This window comes from Lottia gigantea (genome assembly GCF_000327385.1).
Source record: "Lottia gigantea unplaced genomic scaffold LOTGIsca_89, whole genome shotgun sequence".
NCBI classification, from domain to species: domain Eukaryota; kingdom Metazoa; phylum Mollusca; class Gastropoda; family Lottiidae; genus Lottia; species Lottia gigantea.
This window is the reverse complement of record NW_008710923.1, coordinates 320,616-337,811: the sequence shown is the minus strand read 5'-3', so window position 1 is coordinate 337,811 and position 17,196 is coordinate 320,616. Positions and strand designations below refer to the sequence as shown.

The window sequence follows — 17,196 nt, the reverse complement described above, 5'->3', positions numbered from 1 at the left end:
AGATTTGTCTACATCGTACCAGCAGATTTGTCCACATCGTGCCAGCAGATTTGTCCACATCGTGCCAGCGGATTTGTCTACATCGTGTCAGTAGATTTGTCCACATCGTGCCAGTAGATTTGTCCGTATCCTGTCAATATATTTATCCACATCGTGTCAGCAGATTTATCCGTATATTATACATAGTATTCTCAGATTCTAATCAAAATTGCTTTAAATAGTTAGCATGGTAATCTTGTCAACCGAATTCATGCAAAAAACAAAAGCATTTTCAAAATGGTGGAATGTAAGTTTTGTCATTTTTACCTCCCAGAAACGTCTGTGAAATTTTACTAATTGATGTACATGTTACGCCATTTGCCTTGTTCATAGAAAAAAAATTAATTGTGTAATTCGCCCTCACATTTTGTAGCATCAGTTCAAATTTGTTCAGTTGTTTCAATGAGTTTTACCCGTTATAATAAATATTGACTTTACACTGATTAATAGCTAGTCTGTTACTGGTATGTTGGGGGTCGATGGCAAGGTCACTCCATCTCAGATTGCTCCTACCAATATTCTGTACAGATATTGGGGTGTCGGTGGCTAAGTACCAAAGTACATAACACTATTAAAATGCAGACAAATATTGGGGTGTCGATAGCTCAGTGAGTTTGATGTTTGCTCCTTCTAGCCTTTTTGACCTCCTTGAAGTCGGAAGGGCTCCAATTCTAGAAGTGTCTTATAGTCGTTCGAAGAGACAATTAACGGAGGCAACGTAGGCCTATACTACAGGCTGTGTGTGTTGAAGATCCTTGGATAGCTTGAAATTGAGTTGACTTTTATACCGTTGTTGATCCCCAGACCCTCGAAATTTCTTTTTTGTCTCCATTGTTTGAAATTTTCATGAAAGCATATCTGCCGCATTTTAACATTTTACACCCATAAAATCGTTCAAATTGACATGTCTCATATAACTCTATGGATAAAACTTATCGCTTCATTATTGAAGGGGAGAGAAGTTTCTATACAATTACACTCAGTCAAAGGGGAACAATTTACAATCATTGTAGTCTGTAGCATTAATCTACAATTTTTTCATTGGTCAGTTATTTTTAGTATCACATTTGACCTTTACTTTTACTTGCCATATGAGGTAATTCATCAGCGTTAAAACTACCCAAATCAGCCTTGTTACTCTTTTTACTTAGAGGTAAGGCAATATTATACAGATATAGAGGGGAGAAAACAACTTTAGTGCACAGACATTAACCTCGACCACTTTAAATTGCAGATTTAAAAATGTAAACAAATACTTCAGAAGCCCCACCTTTTAACCCGAGTTTGACCTCGAGGTCGGGGATTTCAGCCAATGAAATATCTAGAATCCTTTCCCGCATTGTGACAAGCGCGGGAAAACACCCAGGCGTGAGATTTTCATCCAGTGAAAGAAAGGAAAACTTTCGAAACAAATCTAATTGATGGGTTAATTTTGGATGACATATAAATCTGTTCAAAATGGAAAACTTCCAAAAGATTGAAAAGATCGGTGAAGGAACTTATGGCGTGGTTTACAAAGCTAGAGACAAGATCAGTGGTCATATGGTTGCACTGAAGAAAATCCGGTTGGATTCGTAAGTAGAAATGAATGACCCGTGGCGCAGTGATGAAGTCAACTGTGTTCATGATGTAGGATTATGTTCAGTCATTCATGACAATGAGAGAATGACAGTCCTTAGTCAGTGGTGTTAACTAATTATTTAATTACACTGCCAGTTAATCTATATAACTACGTTCTAATCCGTAATCTAAGCACTTATTAAGTTGAGCTCAAGGGGCTTCCTTACCTTTTTTTTCTGTGCTGGCTGGGTCTTTGCTGCCTTAATCGTTCTTCATGATGATCAGTTTATTATGAGCCTATTTACTGTTATTGAAATTTATTCAAATCCAATATTAGAAACTACATGTCAATATCCAATAATTAGTAAAGTGTGATCTAGAGCTAGAAGGCAACAGAAAGCTGCAAAAAAACGACAGGCAACTAGACTAAATCAAATTATTGCTTATATTTTTACTTTTGTTATGTGATCTCATAATGATGATACTAGTTCTCATGCTTGTTTAATTCCAGGGAATCAGAGGGAGTTCCAAGCACTGCTATCAGAGAGATTTCCTTGTTGAAAGAGTTGGAACATCCAAATGTTGTCAGGTACTGTTGTGTTCCTAATATTTTTATGATCTTATTCAATATTGACAAGAACTCAAATAACACTATTGATAGAAACAGATGCCTGTGCTGTGACCCATGTCCATGCATGCATCATGATATAGAATCATCATCGGTAGTTTGAAAAAGGAATTTAACGTGTTTGTTTCCAAATTAGAAGAGTTCTAGGCCAACAAGCTACTTTTCTGCATATCTTTTCTGAACAACGGCCTCGCTATATTCGTGTTCATGATCTATTGAAACAAATCAACATTTTCCATGCTGGCTTTTCTGATCAGATAAAACGTATTTGAATACCCAAAGGTATTCTCTACTTCTGCTGCAGTCCAACGAGTAAGGATTTTTCTCTTAGTCATTACACATCTCTTCACCAGGCATGGATGACAGCACCATCTTGAAAGGTCTACTAACCATAATGCAGCCTTATCTTTTAACATTTCAGATTGCTGGATGTAATTCACAGTGAGATGAAGTTATATCTGGTGTTTGAGTATTTGAATTTAGATTTAAAGAAATATATGGACATGGCTCCACCATCTGGTCTGGCATCAGAGCTCATCAAGGTAAGAGGGCCTCTATTTTGTCAGATTAATTCTCGTTGGAATTGTGAGTCTTATAACAGAATATGTTCAGCATAGCACTCGGAGCAAAATTAAAATTTCTGTTTTAAACCATACATGTGTATCTATCGATACTGATTTCAATGTCCAAATTCTCTTTGATAAATCAACAAAATATCTATCATTACTTGTATTTTGATTGCCGGTAACATGCGTTAATCTCATCACGTAATAATATTGATTACTAGCAAGACTCATGCTTTGTTGCTCACAGATATCCCAAAAATGGAATCGGTAACATATGAGTCTGGTTTATGTAGCCCTAATTTCTATTTATGCTTTCTGGATATTCATAAATATCGTTGCTTGACTTTACAGATACCAGTATTGGTTTATGCATACAAATTTTGTATCAATTCTTCATTTTATTTTTCAGAGCTACATGTTTCAGCTTCTACAAGGAATAGCTTTTTGTCATGCTCATAGAGTTTTACATAGAGACTTGAAGCCACAGAATCTGTTGATAGACACACAAGGAAATATTAAGTTAGCTGATTTTGGTCTGGCTAGAGCATTTGGTGTGCCTGTTAGAACTTACACTCATGAGGTAGGAAATAAAATTCTTAAAAGGATTGTAAAGAGGTTTTTAAATTTTTTATATGGTTTGGGGACACTGATAGCATCAATTTACACCATTTAAATTTTCAATCAGACCATGTGGTTCCTGCAATTCCACTTATACTAAGTGTTGATAACGTCACTAATCGCAATTTATGCTTCATCACTGAAGACTCTTCTCAATTTATTAGTGAAAATATCAACAAATTTATATTTGCTAGGTTGTGACATTATGGTATAGAGCACCAGAAATATTACTGGGAAGTCGTTTTTACTCCACACCAGTTGATGTTTGGAGTTTAGGCTGTATCTTTGCTGAAATGGTCAGTTATTTTTTGTTTTTATCATTTAAAACCGAGAGTTGCATTCATTATGATTGTTATTTTTCTAAGCTCAAAAATGTCACTGCACTGTATACAGTATAATACCTACTTTACCTACTCCTATTTCTATATGTCTTATAAATAGTATAATACAAGTTGTCCAAGACTAGGCTGTTAAAAATCGGTTTACGAAGGAAAATGTGCTATAAAGTACTTATGAATTTACAAATGTCTGAAGGTATATTGAAACTTAAGGAGTCATAAACCTTAATCTGAATAATTTTTGAGTTTTCTCGTAGAGACTGGTTAATAGTCTTAATAGCCTACATGCCTGTGCCTGTGCTTTTGTAACATTACTTAACTGCAATGTTAAAACCTAAAATTATTTATAGACATTTTGTATTGTTATTATTGTAGATAACTAGAAGACCCTTGTTTCCAGGAGATTCTGAGATTGATCAACTGTTTAGAATATTTCGTACATTAGGTAAGCCCAGTTTGCTTCTTTGATACTTTTCTATGCTGAAAGTCAATGCAGTTATTTTAAGTGACAGTTTACGCTAACTTTACAGGATACTGAAAGAGTTGGATTAATGGCAAATGTTGAAAAATCTTAGAAAATCGGATATTTTTTGAAAAGAAGTCATAACCATGCTGAATTGACAGATCAAATGGAAATGTTTCTTGTTGCCAACCTTTCTTGTTAAGTAGGGCGTAAAACTTCATTAATTTCATTTCCTGTTTGTTGCTAACCCTACTGTATGCTTTGTCAATCTCTGTTTTCAGGAACCCCAGATGAAAATACCTGGCCTGGCATCTCTCAGTTACCAGATTTTAAAACAACCTTTCCAAGATGGCCGCAGCAACCTATAGCTAATGTTGTAACCAGTTTATGTGATGAAGGCAAAGATTTGATTACAGTAAGACTAAACAGTTATTGAATTTGAAATGTTTTTTTTTATATCGGAGAAGTCGGAAATGTTAAAGAAGTTTTCTAAACATTTTATGAGTATGGGGGTACTGAAAGCATCAATATGCACCAATCCAATTTTCATTCCGACATCTGTGGTTCTTGCAATTCCACTAAAACTAACGCGTTTTATGACGTCATTAAAGGGGAACTGCATAGATATTGATAGTAGCTTTTGGTAGCTTCCCTCTAGTGACTTCATAAAACGTGTTAGTGGAATTGCAAGAACCACAGCCATAGGAATGAAAATTGGAATTGTGCAAATTGATACTATCAGTGTTCCGGATACACATAAAAAGTTTAGAAAACCTCTTTACAATACCTTTAATGAAAGAAGTAGCATTTTGACATACCTTTCAATATTGAATGATCCAGAATAGATATTGGATGCGTTCCTTGTCTTTCTCATTAAGTGGTACTTTTTGAGCTATGTATTATTTGAACCCCATAGTATTATTTTTGCCAAATTTGAAAAAACAGACTTTCAAGGGAAAGAGGCGATAAGAGAAGAAATTGGGGTTGAATAGGGTAGAACCGATATATTGATCTGATTGTATCTCATGATGTTGAACAGATTTTTATTGGAATTGTTTTAATGGTTGTTATAGTTCTGAACCTTTTTTTATTACAGAAAATGTTGTATTATGAGCCAAGTAGAAGAGTATCTGCAAAAGCTGCTTTGTTACATCCGTATTTTAGTGATGTCAATATGCAGAGGCCTAATATTGTTAATACTATGTAATGTGTATATTCATCTTCACAATGTCAAGCTGTTACGATCTTCACCTTATATAATATATAATCTTATAGAAGACTGAAGTTCTAAGAACTTGACGGATGTATATAAGTGAGTGATATAAGGCAGCAATAAGAAGACTCTGAAAGTATTGGACCAGACATAGTGATATTAAAACATTACAGAGGTTACTAATTTCATCTTGAGGTTTTAAGGGTTATGAGTCAGTTTTGAACCAAACCTTGAAACAGCAGATCGATATTCCTGTTGCTTGAGGTACCTTCACATCATAGCATCCACCAGGTGGGTATGGTTGTAAATAAGAAAAGCTGTCATAAGTTTCGAATGCAGCTTCATCCAACTGAGTTGTGAGTTGCGTTTGATACTCATGTCCACTTTCATATTCGCAACCATACACAACTGGTGATAGGTACCTTAAGAGCTTATGATACATATTGTGCTATCTATTCATTTAATCCAATTAATGAAAGTGTTGTAAAATTGCCAGTGCCAATATTATTTTACAACATTTTTACTTGGACAGAAGTAAATCTTAGGTCTAAAAATTTTGGTCTGCTGTGAAGAGCTGAATTTGAAACTGGACCCTTGAATAAAGTAGATAGCTTATTTTAGGAACTTCATCGAGAGCAGTCTATTATATTATGGAATTTATACTGTTGTATGACAATGGCAGCTTGAATTTGTGAAAGAACAATATTGCTATCTAGAGAGTATGTCTAAATATTATCCTTATTTAGCTATATTTTATGTTTATAGCATGCTATCTTTAGCCATATAAATATATATCTTTACAAAAAGTTATGCATAACATGACTAAATGACCATTGTTCAAAAAACTCTTTTCATTAACCTTAAAACCAAAAGTTGTATACTTGTAGAACTAGCAATATCTGATTTTTTATGTTGTATTCACAATTTCTAGTGTCTGATATTGATGTGACTGTAATATTTAGTTACTTTGTTGTACGATTTGTAGTTTATGGCTTGATATCCATTGGCGGAGCCGAAGGGGGGCAGAGGGGTCAGCAGTCCCCCCTCCCATCCCCGAAAGCCTACACCTTAGAAATTCAGCAATCTCAACTATTTCACCCTCCATCGGACGTAAAACTGGCTCCGCCACTGTTATCTGTTGTAAAGCTAGCTACTTAGCTTGCAGCAATTACAACCTCTAGTTACGTGCACTTGTTGTCTTTGCTACAGAAATAGCAATTTTTTTTTTAAGTTATATGTTTCAGCTACAAGAATAACAAATTACAGTCATCTGTTATTAAGTATAGTACCAAATGGTTAGATTTTGTATATTTTGTTTATTTGTTATTAATATTGTTATTCTTTTAGTGCTTAGATTTGTCAGCTTTAATAGGTTATCCATTTTTCCTATTACAATGTTTCAAAACCCTATATCTTCAAAATATCAAGCTGTTCTGTTACCTTCATCTTATACCTTGACTGCAATTTGAATGGCTACCTTTCTTGTATCACGGAAGTGGGTAAATGCAGCGATTTAGTTGGATTGCACGTTAGCTAATACAGTGTCCTTGACAATGAGTCTGTAAACAACAAGCCATACAAGTTACAGTCTGTCGAGAGCTATGATAAGCTGTATTCGCTGGCATACAATCCAATCAGATCTCTTAATTCCATGATACAACCATAGTGGCTATTGCAGTCAAGGTATAAGACACATCGCTCGACGTCTTGGGGCTTTATTACTGCCTGTATATACAACACGTTGAAAAAAGAAGTTTGATTTCGAGTAAGAGTCACTTCCCTGGAGGAAAGTAATTTTAGTTAGAGAGCTCAAAATTTACTACCTTGTTGAGCCTTCATGTTCTCATAATATATAAGACTTTTGAATCCTTGAACTTCCACGATTTTGTGTAAGCTTACCTATCATCTTTGGTTCTTCACCATATTTGGATTTAAACTTAAAAGGAATAGGACAACAACTGTATTGATTGGAACTTTATTCATTAGAAAATGGTTAAAATTAGGGGCATTATAATCGCAATTTTACGGTATCTAGTCAAAATGTTCGGTCTTATTTTTAAGCCAATTTTCTTTGCTTTTAAAGTTACTTTCAGAGAAAAATCAAATTGTAAAATTTTGTTTTGTCCTAGGGTTGGATATGAATCCTTATTTTAATGTATATTATTTTTTCTTGCTTTTAATGTCTATTAGTTTTTGTTAGTTTTGTTTTTAATTAGAATACGCTAATTATGTAATCTGTGATTATAAATAAAAATTATAAACAGTTCTCATTTTCTGAGCACTGCCTTCGTTGTTGAAATTGTGATTAACCCATATATAACAAAATCCTTTACTTGAGCTTTTAACGTTTAATACATCGGCGTGTAGTCAGCAAACTTTTGGACTCTGCTCAGACGCCCTGACGCCCTGACGCACTACTGCAGAGCTACCACAAGTTATACCTACCTAGGATTCGAGAGTTTGGTTAAGTCACGGGTCGCATTTGATAACGGGATCACCAACAAGGCACGTTAGCAATTCTTTGCTCAAACTTGACTTCCGATTTTGATGAGGGGCTGTGGTAAACCACCAAACATGTTTCATCGACCAATGTGAACCGCTATTAAATCTGGCATTATTGAAGGTTTGCACATGTATCAAATATATGCAAAATTATTATTGATTAATTTCGTATTTATTTCCAAACCTCATTTTTTCATGAAAAGCTAGAAGCTGAATTGTTTTTTCAATGTTCGTATTCTGTCATGTATTTTGAATTGTAAATACAGTATAGTCTTCAAGCCGTATGCGAAAACCAAAAATGTGCTGCCACATCATAAATTGTTAATTGGTTGGATAATTATTGTGATTACGTTGTCTGAGGCAAATCAACTGTATCTTTTGCTAAACCGCGCAAAATTTTATTTCTTCGTTGCTTGGAGGTTTTGGATCCAGTACCTAGTTCAGATGCGGATGACGATGGGCGAACGTTTGAAGTATTGTTTGGATCGGATTTTGAATTTGGTTCTGGTAGATGGACTGCAGGAGGTTGGGCTGACTCCGATAGTTCTTCCACTACTGGCTGAACAATTTGCTGTCTTTTGGACCCTTTGCGATAACGCTTCTGATTTCGTCGAGTTTGTGCAAATTCGCGGACTTCGTCTATGGCTGTCTTGAGCTTCCATGGTTCGAAGAGTTTTTCAGCGTCAGATGGTACGTAAGATTCATACAATTGAAGCTGAAATGAAATAAAACATCTCTTTACGACACTGTTGGTAGGGCTCCATTTCGAATTTAATGACTTCTGATCACATCATGCCTTGAAGATTTAAAGCTTTCTGATTCGTTGCGTTATGGTGTTCAGACACTATGAACAATGTTTTTAGACACTATGAACAATGTGTTCACACTCATCTTTTTAGTCCAGTCTTATCTTCACAATGTCAAGGTATTACGAACTGCGTCTAATACCTTGACATCACGAGGCACTTTTCTTGTATCACGAAAGAGCTATTAGATTGGAATTTAAGCAGAAACATAAAGTCCAATCGTATCTTCACAATGTCAAGGTATTACAAACTGAGTCTAATACCTTGACACCATGAGGCACTTTTCTTGTATAACGGAAGAGCTATTAGAGTGGAAATTAAGCAGAAACATTTGTGAATTTGATAAACGCTTATCAGCCATGGACTGCGATCCGGTGTTCAGAGACTATGAACAATGTGTCTAGTTTACACTCATGAAAATAGTCAAAGTGTCTGGTACCAATACAATGGTCCAGGGATTAACCATGTTCTTACCCGTTTACTGGCGTATTCAAAAGCTTCTTCTGAAGTTTGTAGATCTCCCAGCGTTACGGACAGATTCGCCTCCAAACTCTTGCTATATTCTGGAAATTTCATTTGACATTGAAGATTATTTTCTCGAAAATCAGTGGCATCTTTAGGGTATTACTAACCCTTACTGAACTCCCGCTTAATATCCTTGATTGCAACTGGCACGAAAAACTGTTTCTGATAATGTATTGGAGCTTTGACTGCTGTCACCATGGCCGTAGCCATACTTGAATGTTCGGAGGGAAAGTAAGGAGGCAAAGGTGTTTGGTGTTTAGATGCACTAATGGTATTGGTCGGTTGTCAGGATTTTTTCAAGTGGATAATCCATTTTTTCAATCCCTTTGTCCCCTTGTAGCTACAACCCTGACTGTCTCTCCGATTCCAAATCTTACCTTTCCAGTAAAAGACTTCTCTCAATGCCTCCAATCTTGTGTCTTCTTGTTTCTTCAGGAAATAATCCTGATATTCTTGCACTTGCTTCATTTTGGCATCAATTTCAGCCTGAACCATCCTCCTGAAAGTTAGTAAATATTAGTTACCAACCATATTGATATTCTGAAATTGATTATTGGTTGTTTTGGACAAATGAAATAAATAGAGTTTGATGTCCGTCTCACCCGATTGTACCCGAGCTGTATTAGGCAAAAAGCGCTTACACTTTCGGTTAGTCGCAGAAACTCTGACCCTCCTAACTAAAGGCCCCGAAAGACTTTAGATTTTAATGATAAGTCGCCTATTTTTGTGGAAGGCAGTACTTCTCGCGCTTTTACTTTTGTAACAATACATACGTAGCTTACCTTACATACGTCATTCCGCTTTGTGGAATAGAAGGCCCCTGTCTTGAATTTGAAGGATCGCGATAGAAAGTGAATCTAGCCTATGTTTCTTAAGCTTAAGCATGATGCGTATTTGTTCTTACCTATAAACTTCTAACGGAACATTGACGTAGCTGTTTCCATCTACCTTCTGAACAGTTCCTCGTGGCATATCATCAACCTTGTTTTTCTCCCATTTCGATTTTCTCGATTCTTTCTTCTGGTTTTTATTTTTTCTAGCTTTGTCGTATCTTTCTTGCAGTCTAACACCATTTATTTTAGGTATTTTGCGATAGTCAACTGGTGCCAGATTACCGTCGTCAACGTCGGCTGCAACACAATTTGTAAAGCTTAGATAGCCAACTCTCAACGGCAGGAATATCACACACAAGGTGGAACTGAAGAAGGCAATTTGATGTATCGACTATGCTATGATTGAGAAAATATTGCAATAGGCAATATATAACCTACAAATTGCATGGAGTCAGGATTGCCACAACTAATTTGTTACAGGAATGTTTCAACATTAAGCGACGTCTGCAGGATCTAGCTTCATATTCAAATTTCAATTTTTGGATCCATCACTTTAAGCCGCTAACTAAACTACCAATGTCCCTTCAGTCATCAAGAATATTAGGCTAGGCTATTATATTATGCATACATAGCAGGCTAAACCTTTGATAAAATGCACCCTTGCCTGGCCCTAATCCATCCAGATCCCTGTCTTAAGAGTTAAAGTTATTTTCTACTCACCTATACCAAATTTGTCACCGTCCTTCTCGTTCATGGAAGCTGACAGAAGTATTCTATGTACTAATTTATCTAAAGCATCTTCACACACGTCGCTTCCACCAATCTCACATTGGCATGCCGTCTGCTGTGACCCATCCTTCAACAGCTGAGTTGACATTCTTATCCTTGACAAACCGGAAGTGATCACCTGACGTTGAATGCCATGCTTACAGTGATTGCAAATTTACGACGTCATCTTTTGTAACGTCAACTCCCAGTGGTCTCGCTGCATCGTTTCCTCAACACGTTCGAACGTACATGTATTAAATTAAATCTATTTTATTGTCGTGGATGCAGAGAATGCAGCTCACTTCGCATCGTAAATGGCTCTTTGACTTGTGGATCATGAATTGAATGTCGTTTTTTCGGTTGTCCACATTACGACTATCACATCTGGGCTATTTAGGAGCGATAAGAATAAAGAGTGTCCCTAAAACTGTTTCAATAAATAAAAAAAATGTCCTTCTTATAGCCTAAAGGTGGGAATGTTCGATACAGTTGAAAATAGAACAAGTGAGGTACGGATTCGGACACTGTGTGGACACGATTCGCTTAACTGTTTTCTACGTAGGCCTATCGATCATACTACACCGTGCACCGTACCGTACATCGTCTATGCCCACCTTTACAAAGGTGTAGAATAGATAGAGGGCTATCACATTATATATGATCTGAAAACGACAATGTAAATTGATGAAACGTTCCATAATGTATACCATATTAGGCTATTGTGTTCCGTATTTAATATAAATGAGTTACTTCCCTTACATTGAATTCACCTATTATGCATGTCAATACTTGCTTGACAACAGCTGTAACTAACGACGCGGAACTGTCAAAAGGCTCGTAGTAATTAACTGAAACCTTGTACGTATAGGAAGTTCGACTGAGCCATTATGTGAGCCATGTAATTTTGAGGATAATCTCAGGGATATCGGCAGATTATTGGATTATCAGATTAACTATGTGTCGGTGGGGATGTGCCGGGATAAACACAGTGAGTTTATATGATCGATATAAAAGCTTTATTAATATTAGTGTATATGTGGGGCCAGAGAGGAGTTGGGGGGGGGGGGAGGGGGTGCTCCCCTCTGAGACGAGACTCACCCGGCTTTGCCCTACCTCAGTTTCAAATATTTTATCATTGAGTTCTTAAATGCCTGGTGCTGTGAACCCCTTTGACAATTTATTATGTGACCCCCTTATCTCCCCTTTATCTATTGATTTATAGAAACGCTACTCTCTATTAATAATGTTATGTTTATATTTCTACCTATAGAGATCTCTATCTGATTGTATTGTATATATTATACGGTCTAATAAATAGTAATATTTATATGGCCCTATTTATAAGTATTTAAAGGTCTTGTACACCTAAAGAAAGAAAATATATAACATGATTTTGTGGTCAGATTTCTTGATCATTTGCTGATGACTTCTATACCAAATTTGTCACCGTCCTTCTCGTTCATGGAAGCTGACAGAAGTATTCTATGTACTAATTTATCTAAAGCTTCCTCACACACGTCGCTTCCACCAATCTCACATTGGCATGCCGTCTGCTGTGAAAGCTATACACATAGATTTATATGTAGGCCTATTTATTAAGCTTTGGATATTACCCCAATAGAAGTCAGCTAGACCTTTATAAAAGGCTGTGGAATAGTTCCCAATAGAAGTCAGCTAGACCTATATAACAGGCTGTGGAATAGCTCCCAATAGAAGTCAGCTAGACCTATATAACAGGCTGTGGAATAGCTCCCAATAGAAGTCAGGTAGACCTATATAACAGGCTGTGGAATAGCTCCCAATAGAAGTCAGCTAGACCTATATAAAAGGCTGTGGAATAGCTCCCAATAGAAGTCAGCTAGACCTATATAACAGGCTGTGGAATAGCTCCCAAAAGAAGTCAGCTAGACCTATACAACAGGCTATGAAATAGCTCCCAATAGAAGTCAGCTAGACCTATATAAAAGGCTGTGGAATAGCTCCCAATAGAAGTCAGCTAGACCTATATAACAGGCTGTGGAATAGCTCCCAATAGAAGTCAGCTAAACCTGTATAACAGGCTGTGAAATAGCTCCCAATAGAAGTCAGCTAGACCTATATAAAAGTCTGTGGAATAGCTCCCAATAGAAGTCAGGTAGACCTATATAACAGGCTGTGGAATAGCTCCCAATAGAAGTCAGCTAGACCTATATAAAAGGCTGTGGAATATACCTCAATAGAAGTCTATATATAAAGCTTGTAAGTTAGGAGTATCATTTTGTGATTGTTTCAGACATTTATGTGTAAATGGTGTGGGACAAGATTTTGTAAAGAATGTCTGAAAGGAGAATATCACGGCAAGATGTTTGACGAGGGAAAATGCAGGAAATGTAATCAGGTAGGCAAGAACGGGATAGATAGGGTGGATAACATAATATAGAATAGAATAGAATAGAATAGAATAGAATAGAATAGAAAAAACAATTTGATTCCATTAAATTCACATAAATGAAGCAAAATGCTACTGTTGCTTTAGCCAGAGGAGAAGGTCTACTGTTTTTCGATATTTTGTCTATATAGGCTTTTTCTATTTTGGTCTATTTGAAGGTCAATTGTCAAGGACAAAAGGTTGAATTCGTCATTAATCAACCGGATGGAGATGATGGTAAACCAAATAAGAAAGATGGAAAAAAGGATTTGAAGAATCGCAGTAGAAGTAAAAGTACTGACAAAGGAAAATCTTCAAAAAGTTCCAAAAAGGGTTCCAAGAAATCAGGCAAAAAATCAGGAAAGAAGAAAGGCGGCAAGAAAAAGAAGAAAAAGAAGTAGACTTGATTTCAAAACGACTTACTCATGATGTTTTAAGAGAGAGCGAGTTAATTTGACATCTAACCCTTGATCCTGCTCAATGCATGTACTGGTCTCTTCGATGCAAATTTTTGCACATATTTTTAACATGCCAACTCAAATGTTTGGGGCTTAAAAATGCAAATTTAAGGCTCTAAACGCAATTTGGGGGTTTCTCAACAAAAATATTGGGCTTCTCAACACATATATTTGGCCTTCTCAACACAAATTTTGGGCTATGCAAAGCAACTTTTGGAGCTTCTCCACAACAATATTGGGCTTTTAAACACAAATTTGAGTTTCTCAGCACAAAATTGTGGGTTTCTGAACACAAATCAAAGAATTTGTGCTTTCTTTCACGGGTTGGATGTCGAAATGGCTCGTGAACCCTTAGAACATGAACACTATTTAAAGGGGAATTTATGCCGATCTTGCAATGAGTAAAGTAATCTGTAGAACACAAAAACATAAAAAGAAATATTGATGCTTTAATGTGAATATTTAAAATGAAAGACTGACAGAACTCTAAATAAACATTACTTTCAGTTACACCCACCTCGACATTTTTCTATAGATTTTTATGTGTGCCAGGGCCATCCATTTGCATCATTTTAACTTTCCGTTAGATGTCTCTGGTACTTGAAAATGTCCCTGTGCCATAAAACTCATACTTTTATTTGAATAACAAAAGTCATAGGCGTCTGATTGTAAATTGGAATGGTCCAAATCGATACTACCAGTGTCTGCGATGCCCATACAAAGTTTAGATATACTTTGTGTAAATATATTGTAAACATATACTATTAGTAATAAAGATATGGTAAAGACAAGGCACACGGTAGTATTCCAAACAAGCATTGGCAGAATAGGCGAGGGGGGGGGGGGGGGAGTGGACGATCCGTCTCCTTAAAATAGAGAAGGATACAAAAAATACCTAGATAATTGACATATAGGGAAAGACAGTTTATCTTGGGCTTTATTTCTGATAATGTTGTGGATATCCCCTTCATGTCCTTTGATGGTTACAGCAGTGTTACATACCAATCCAATAAGGATAGTATATATCTGTATATGGCTTATCAAATGAACGACTATGTTTACTATTAGGTCGAACGAAGTCTTTATAGTATATAACAGTTCCATTCTGCGGATTGAGCCACGCAGACCAAAACCCGTACGTTCCTACCGTAATAATTGTATGGTTCATAAGAGTCAATAAAGCCATATCGACAGCCGCTGATCCTACAGGAGCGACGATAACATCCGACTTATTTCTGAAAATTTCGTTACTCCAGTTGATATCTTGTGAACATACAATGAATAATATTTTATGGTAACGAATTCGCATGTAATTCATTGCCCTATATAAATATTCTTTAGGTGCTACTGTGTAGCCAGAGGCTTTGATGGCATCTTCCAAGTAGTCGCCCCTTCTGATGTGAACACCCACCAGCGTATGATCCAATAAATCGCTTCCCGTTCTACCAGCAAATCGTCCTGTAAACAACATTTTCAGTTTATTCTTTGCAGCGAGTAAGATATGACCACGAAATGATAATAACCTTTTGATATCATTTTTGTATTTCTCAAAATATCGATAATTTTGAAAATATCCGAATACAAAAACAGGTTTGTCTGAAGGAAGGTTTAGTATCTCTTGAGATATTGTGCAGCAACCAGCTTCTTTCACAGTGATGTTAAAACCGTCACAAAGACTGCTTCTTGAATCAAAGATTCCAGGAACTTGAAATACGGACGTTATACTTTCTGCGCTTCCAGAAATGCACAGATCCATTCCTTTGCTTTTAGCAATACTATATGCGGACGCGAATATATAGAGATGATTGCCCAGACGGCAATGAAAGCGAACACACAAGCAGACTTTATTTGGTGAATAGTTTATCTTCACCATGTATAATGTAAGAATTACAAAGCACATTGCACAAAAGACTGAAAGAAAGATGTTAGAAAATTAATGAGATGGGCTCTGGTAAACTGCGAAACTAGATGGAATGGCGAACCAGTTAAGAGAGTTGAGAATAGAAAGCTGGAAACGACTGCTGGCAACTGACTGCATCTACAATGTAATAGAATCTGATCTATTGCTGCATCAAATTAACTGACTAACGACCGTAAAATCGCAGATGTTGCCAGCTGTCACAAATTTCCATCAACTTTCTGGTTGCCTTTGTTTTTGGGAAATTAGGTTGTTGATCTGAGTGATCGTAATAAAAATCTGTGCTTCCTTGATGTGGACTGAATAGGGAGGGGGCTTTATTATTTTAAGATTTTGGGAATGGGGTGGGGGGGGGGGGGTGTGGGGGGGGGGGGGGGTTGAAGGATGGTCTGTAATTAGAAATGTACTTTTAGTGTATTTTGTTTTAAGAATTATTCAAGAGATAAAATAATTGAATTAGTTCACGTTATAGACTCAATTGGTATTCGGTCGAACAATTCATTAGTCACGTATATTGTACTAATTAGGAATATCGCGGCTACGTTCTACTCGCTTTTAAAGGATACTAATTATCAACTTCCAGCCTTAAAGTGGTTGATTTGGAAATCTTCAATCAACAGATTGTGCAATAGGTATGGAGGATGGTTGCGGCCATTACGTAAATATTAAAACGAAGATGCGAAGAGATGAAGATGCTGACCAGAGGTAGGCCTCATCCTTTCTGAAACAGTGTTTTATCAGAGTAAATATTATTCATAATAAAATGATGAAATTTAGGACAGCTCTCCTCACTCTCCCACCCGATATTAGAAAGTGACGTTTCTGGTTACACTTGAAATTGAATTCACAATATACATTCCTCAGTCGAAGTGAATTTGTGTTTAGCGTCCTGCATTCCTTATCCAAAGGTATCATATCGACAAATAAACATGCGCCTCACACGCTAAACCTATATTATGCTTTATGCATAATCATTTCTCAATATTCTGGTTGCAGACTTACACAATTATTCATGATCCAATCCTCCAAAATACAATCTAAGTGAACCTCTCAAGTTAGTTTACACGATTTTCAATGAATTATTTTGGGGTCTCCGCCCACTTGGATATAACATAAAATATCATTTGAATAAAATCAGTCCGTAGATTTGAAAAGTGTTCACTTTTGCATTTGACTATAGGTCAATTCGTCAAATTCTGTCACGCAAAGGTTACGAGATTCGTAAAATTAAAATTTTCGCTAAATGAGGTATTTTGTTATGAAACGGTGAACCTAAGTGCGCTCTTATAGCAAACAAATCATTAGAGCCTGTCAAAGTGTCCGAAATAAGGGGCAACCTGCAAAACCGTATTTATGCTTAACATAAAAAAACCTACCTTCTCTGAGTTTTGAAAACTTAATCATCTTTAGAAGTGAATCACACTTTCTCATATAACAATAATTTACAATTTATAATACGGAAACAAATCAAATTGTTAGTTTAAAGAGAGAGGTTTGCCATACGTTTGACCCAATTGCCCGGTAGTCTCAGAAACGGGGTTGCTTCTAAGCTAT

At 36.4% G+C, this 17,196-nt stretch overlaps 3 protein-coding genes across 3 annotated transcripts; 1 reads left to right on the top strand and 2 right to left on the bottom strand.

Moving 5' to 3' along the window:
- Positions 1 to 1,423: 1,423 nt before the first annotated feature.
- Positions 1,424 to 7,691, top strand: LOTGIDRAFT_204877 (hypothetical protein). The gene is made up of 9 exons (XM_009068075.1): positions 1,424 to 1,613; positions 2,111 to 2,188; positions 2,649 to 2,769; positions 3,203 to 3,373; positions 3,606 to 3,707; positions 4,125 to 4,194; positions 4,494 to 4,627; positions 5,309 to 5,813; positions 5,842 to 7,691. The coding sequence occupies exons 1-8, from the start codon at positions 1,498 to 1,500 to the stop codon at positions 5,417 to 5,419; spliced, it is 903 nt and encodes a 300-aa protein (XP_009066323.1). The 5' UTR covers positions 1,424 to 1,497; the 3' UTR covers positions 5,420 to 5,813; positions 5,842 to 7,691.
- Positions 7,692 to 8,082: 391 nt separating this feature from the next.
- LOTGIDRAFT_236889 (hypothetical protein) lies at positions 8,083 to 10,968 on the bottom strand (the record flags this gene model as incomplete). The annotated part of the gene is made up of 5 exons (XM_009068074.1): positions 8,083 to 8,642; positions 9,208 to 9,296; positions 9,636 to 9,757; positions 10,163 to 10,388; positions 10,812 to 10,968. 5 exons carry the CDS (start codon positions 10,966 to 10,968, stop codon positions 8,274 to 8,276), a joined length of 963 nt encoding a protein of 320 aa, XP_009066322.1. The 3' UTR covers positions 8,083 to 8,273.
- A 3,750-nt stretch (positions 10,969 to 14,718) lies between these two features.
- LOTGIDRAFT_169777 (hypothetical protein) lies at positions 14,719 to 15,480 on the bottom strand (the record flags this gene model as incomplete). The annotated part of the gene is made up of 1 exon (XM_009068073.1): positions 14,719 to 15,480. One exon carries the CDS (start codon positions 15,478 to 15,480, stop codon positions 14,719 to 14,721), a length of 762 nt encoding a protein of 253 aa, XP_009066321.1.
- Positions 15,481 to 17,196: the final 1,716 nt, after the last annotated feature.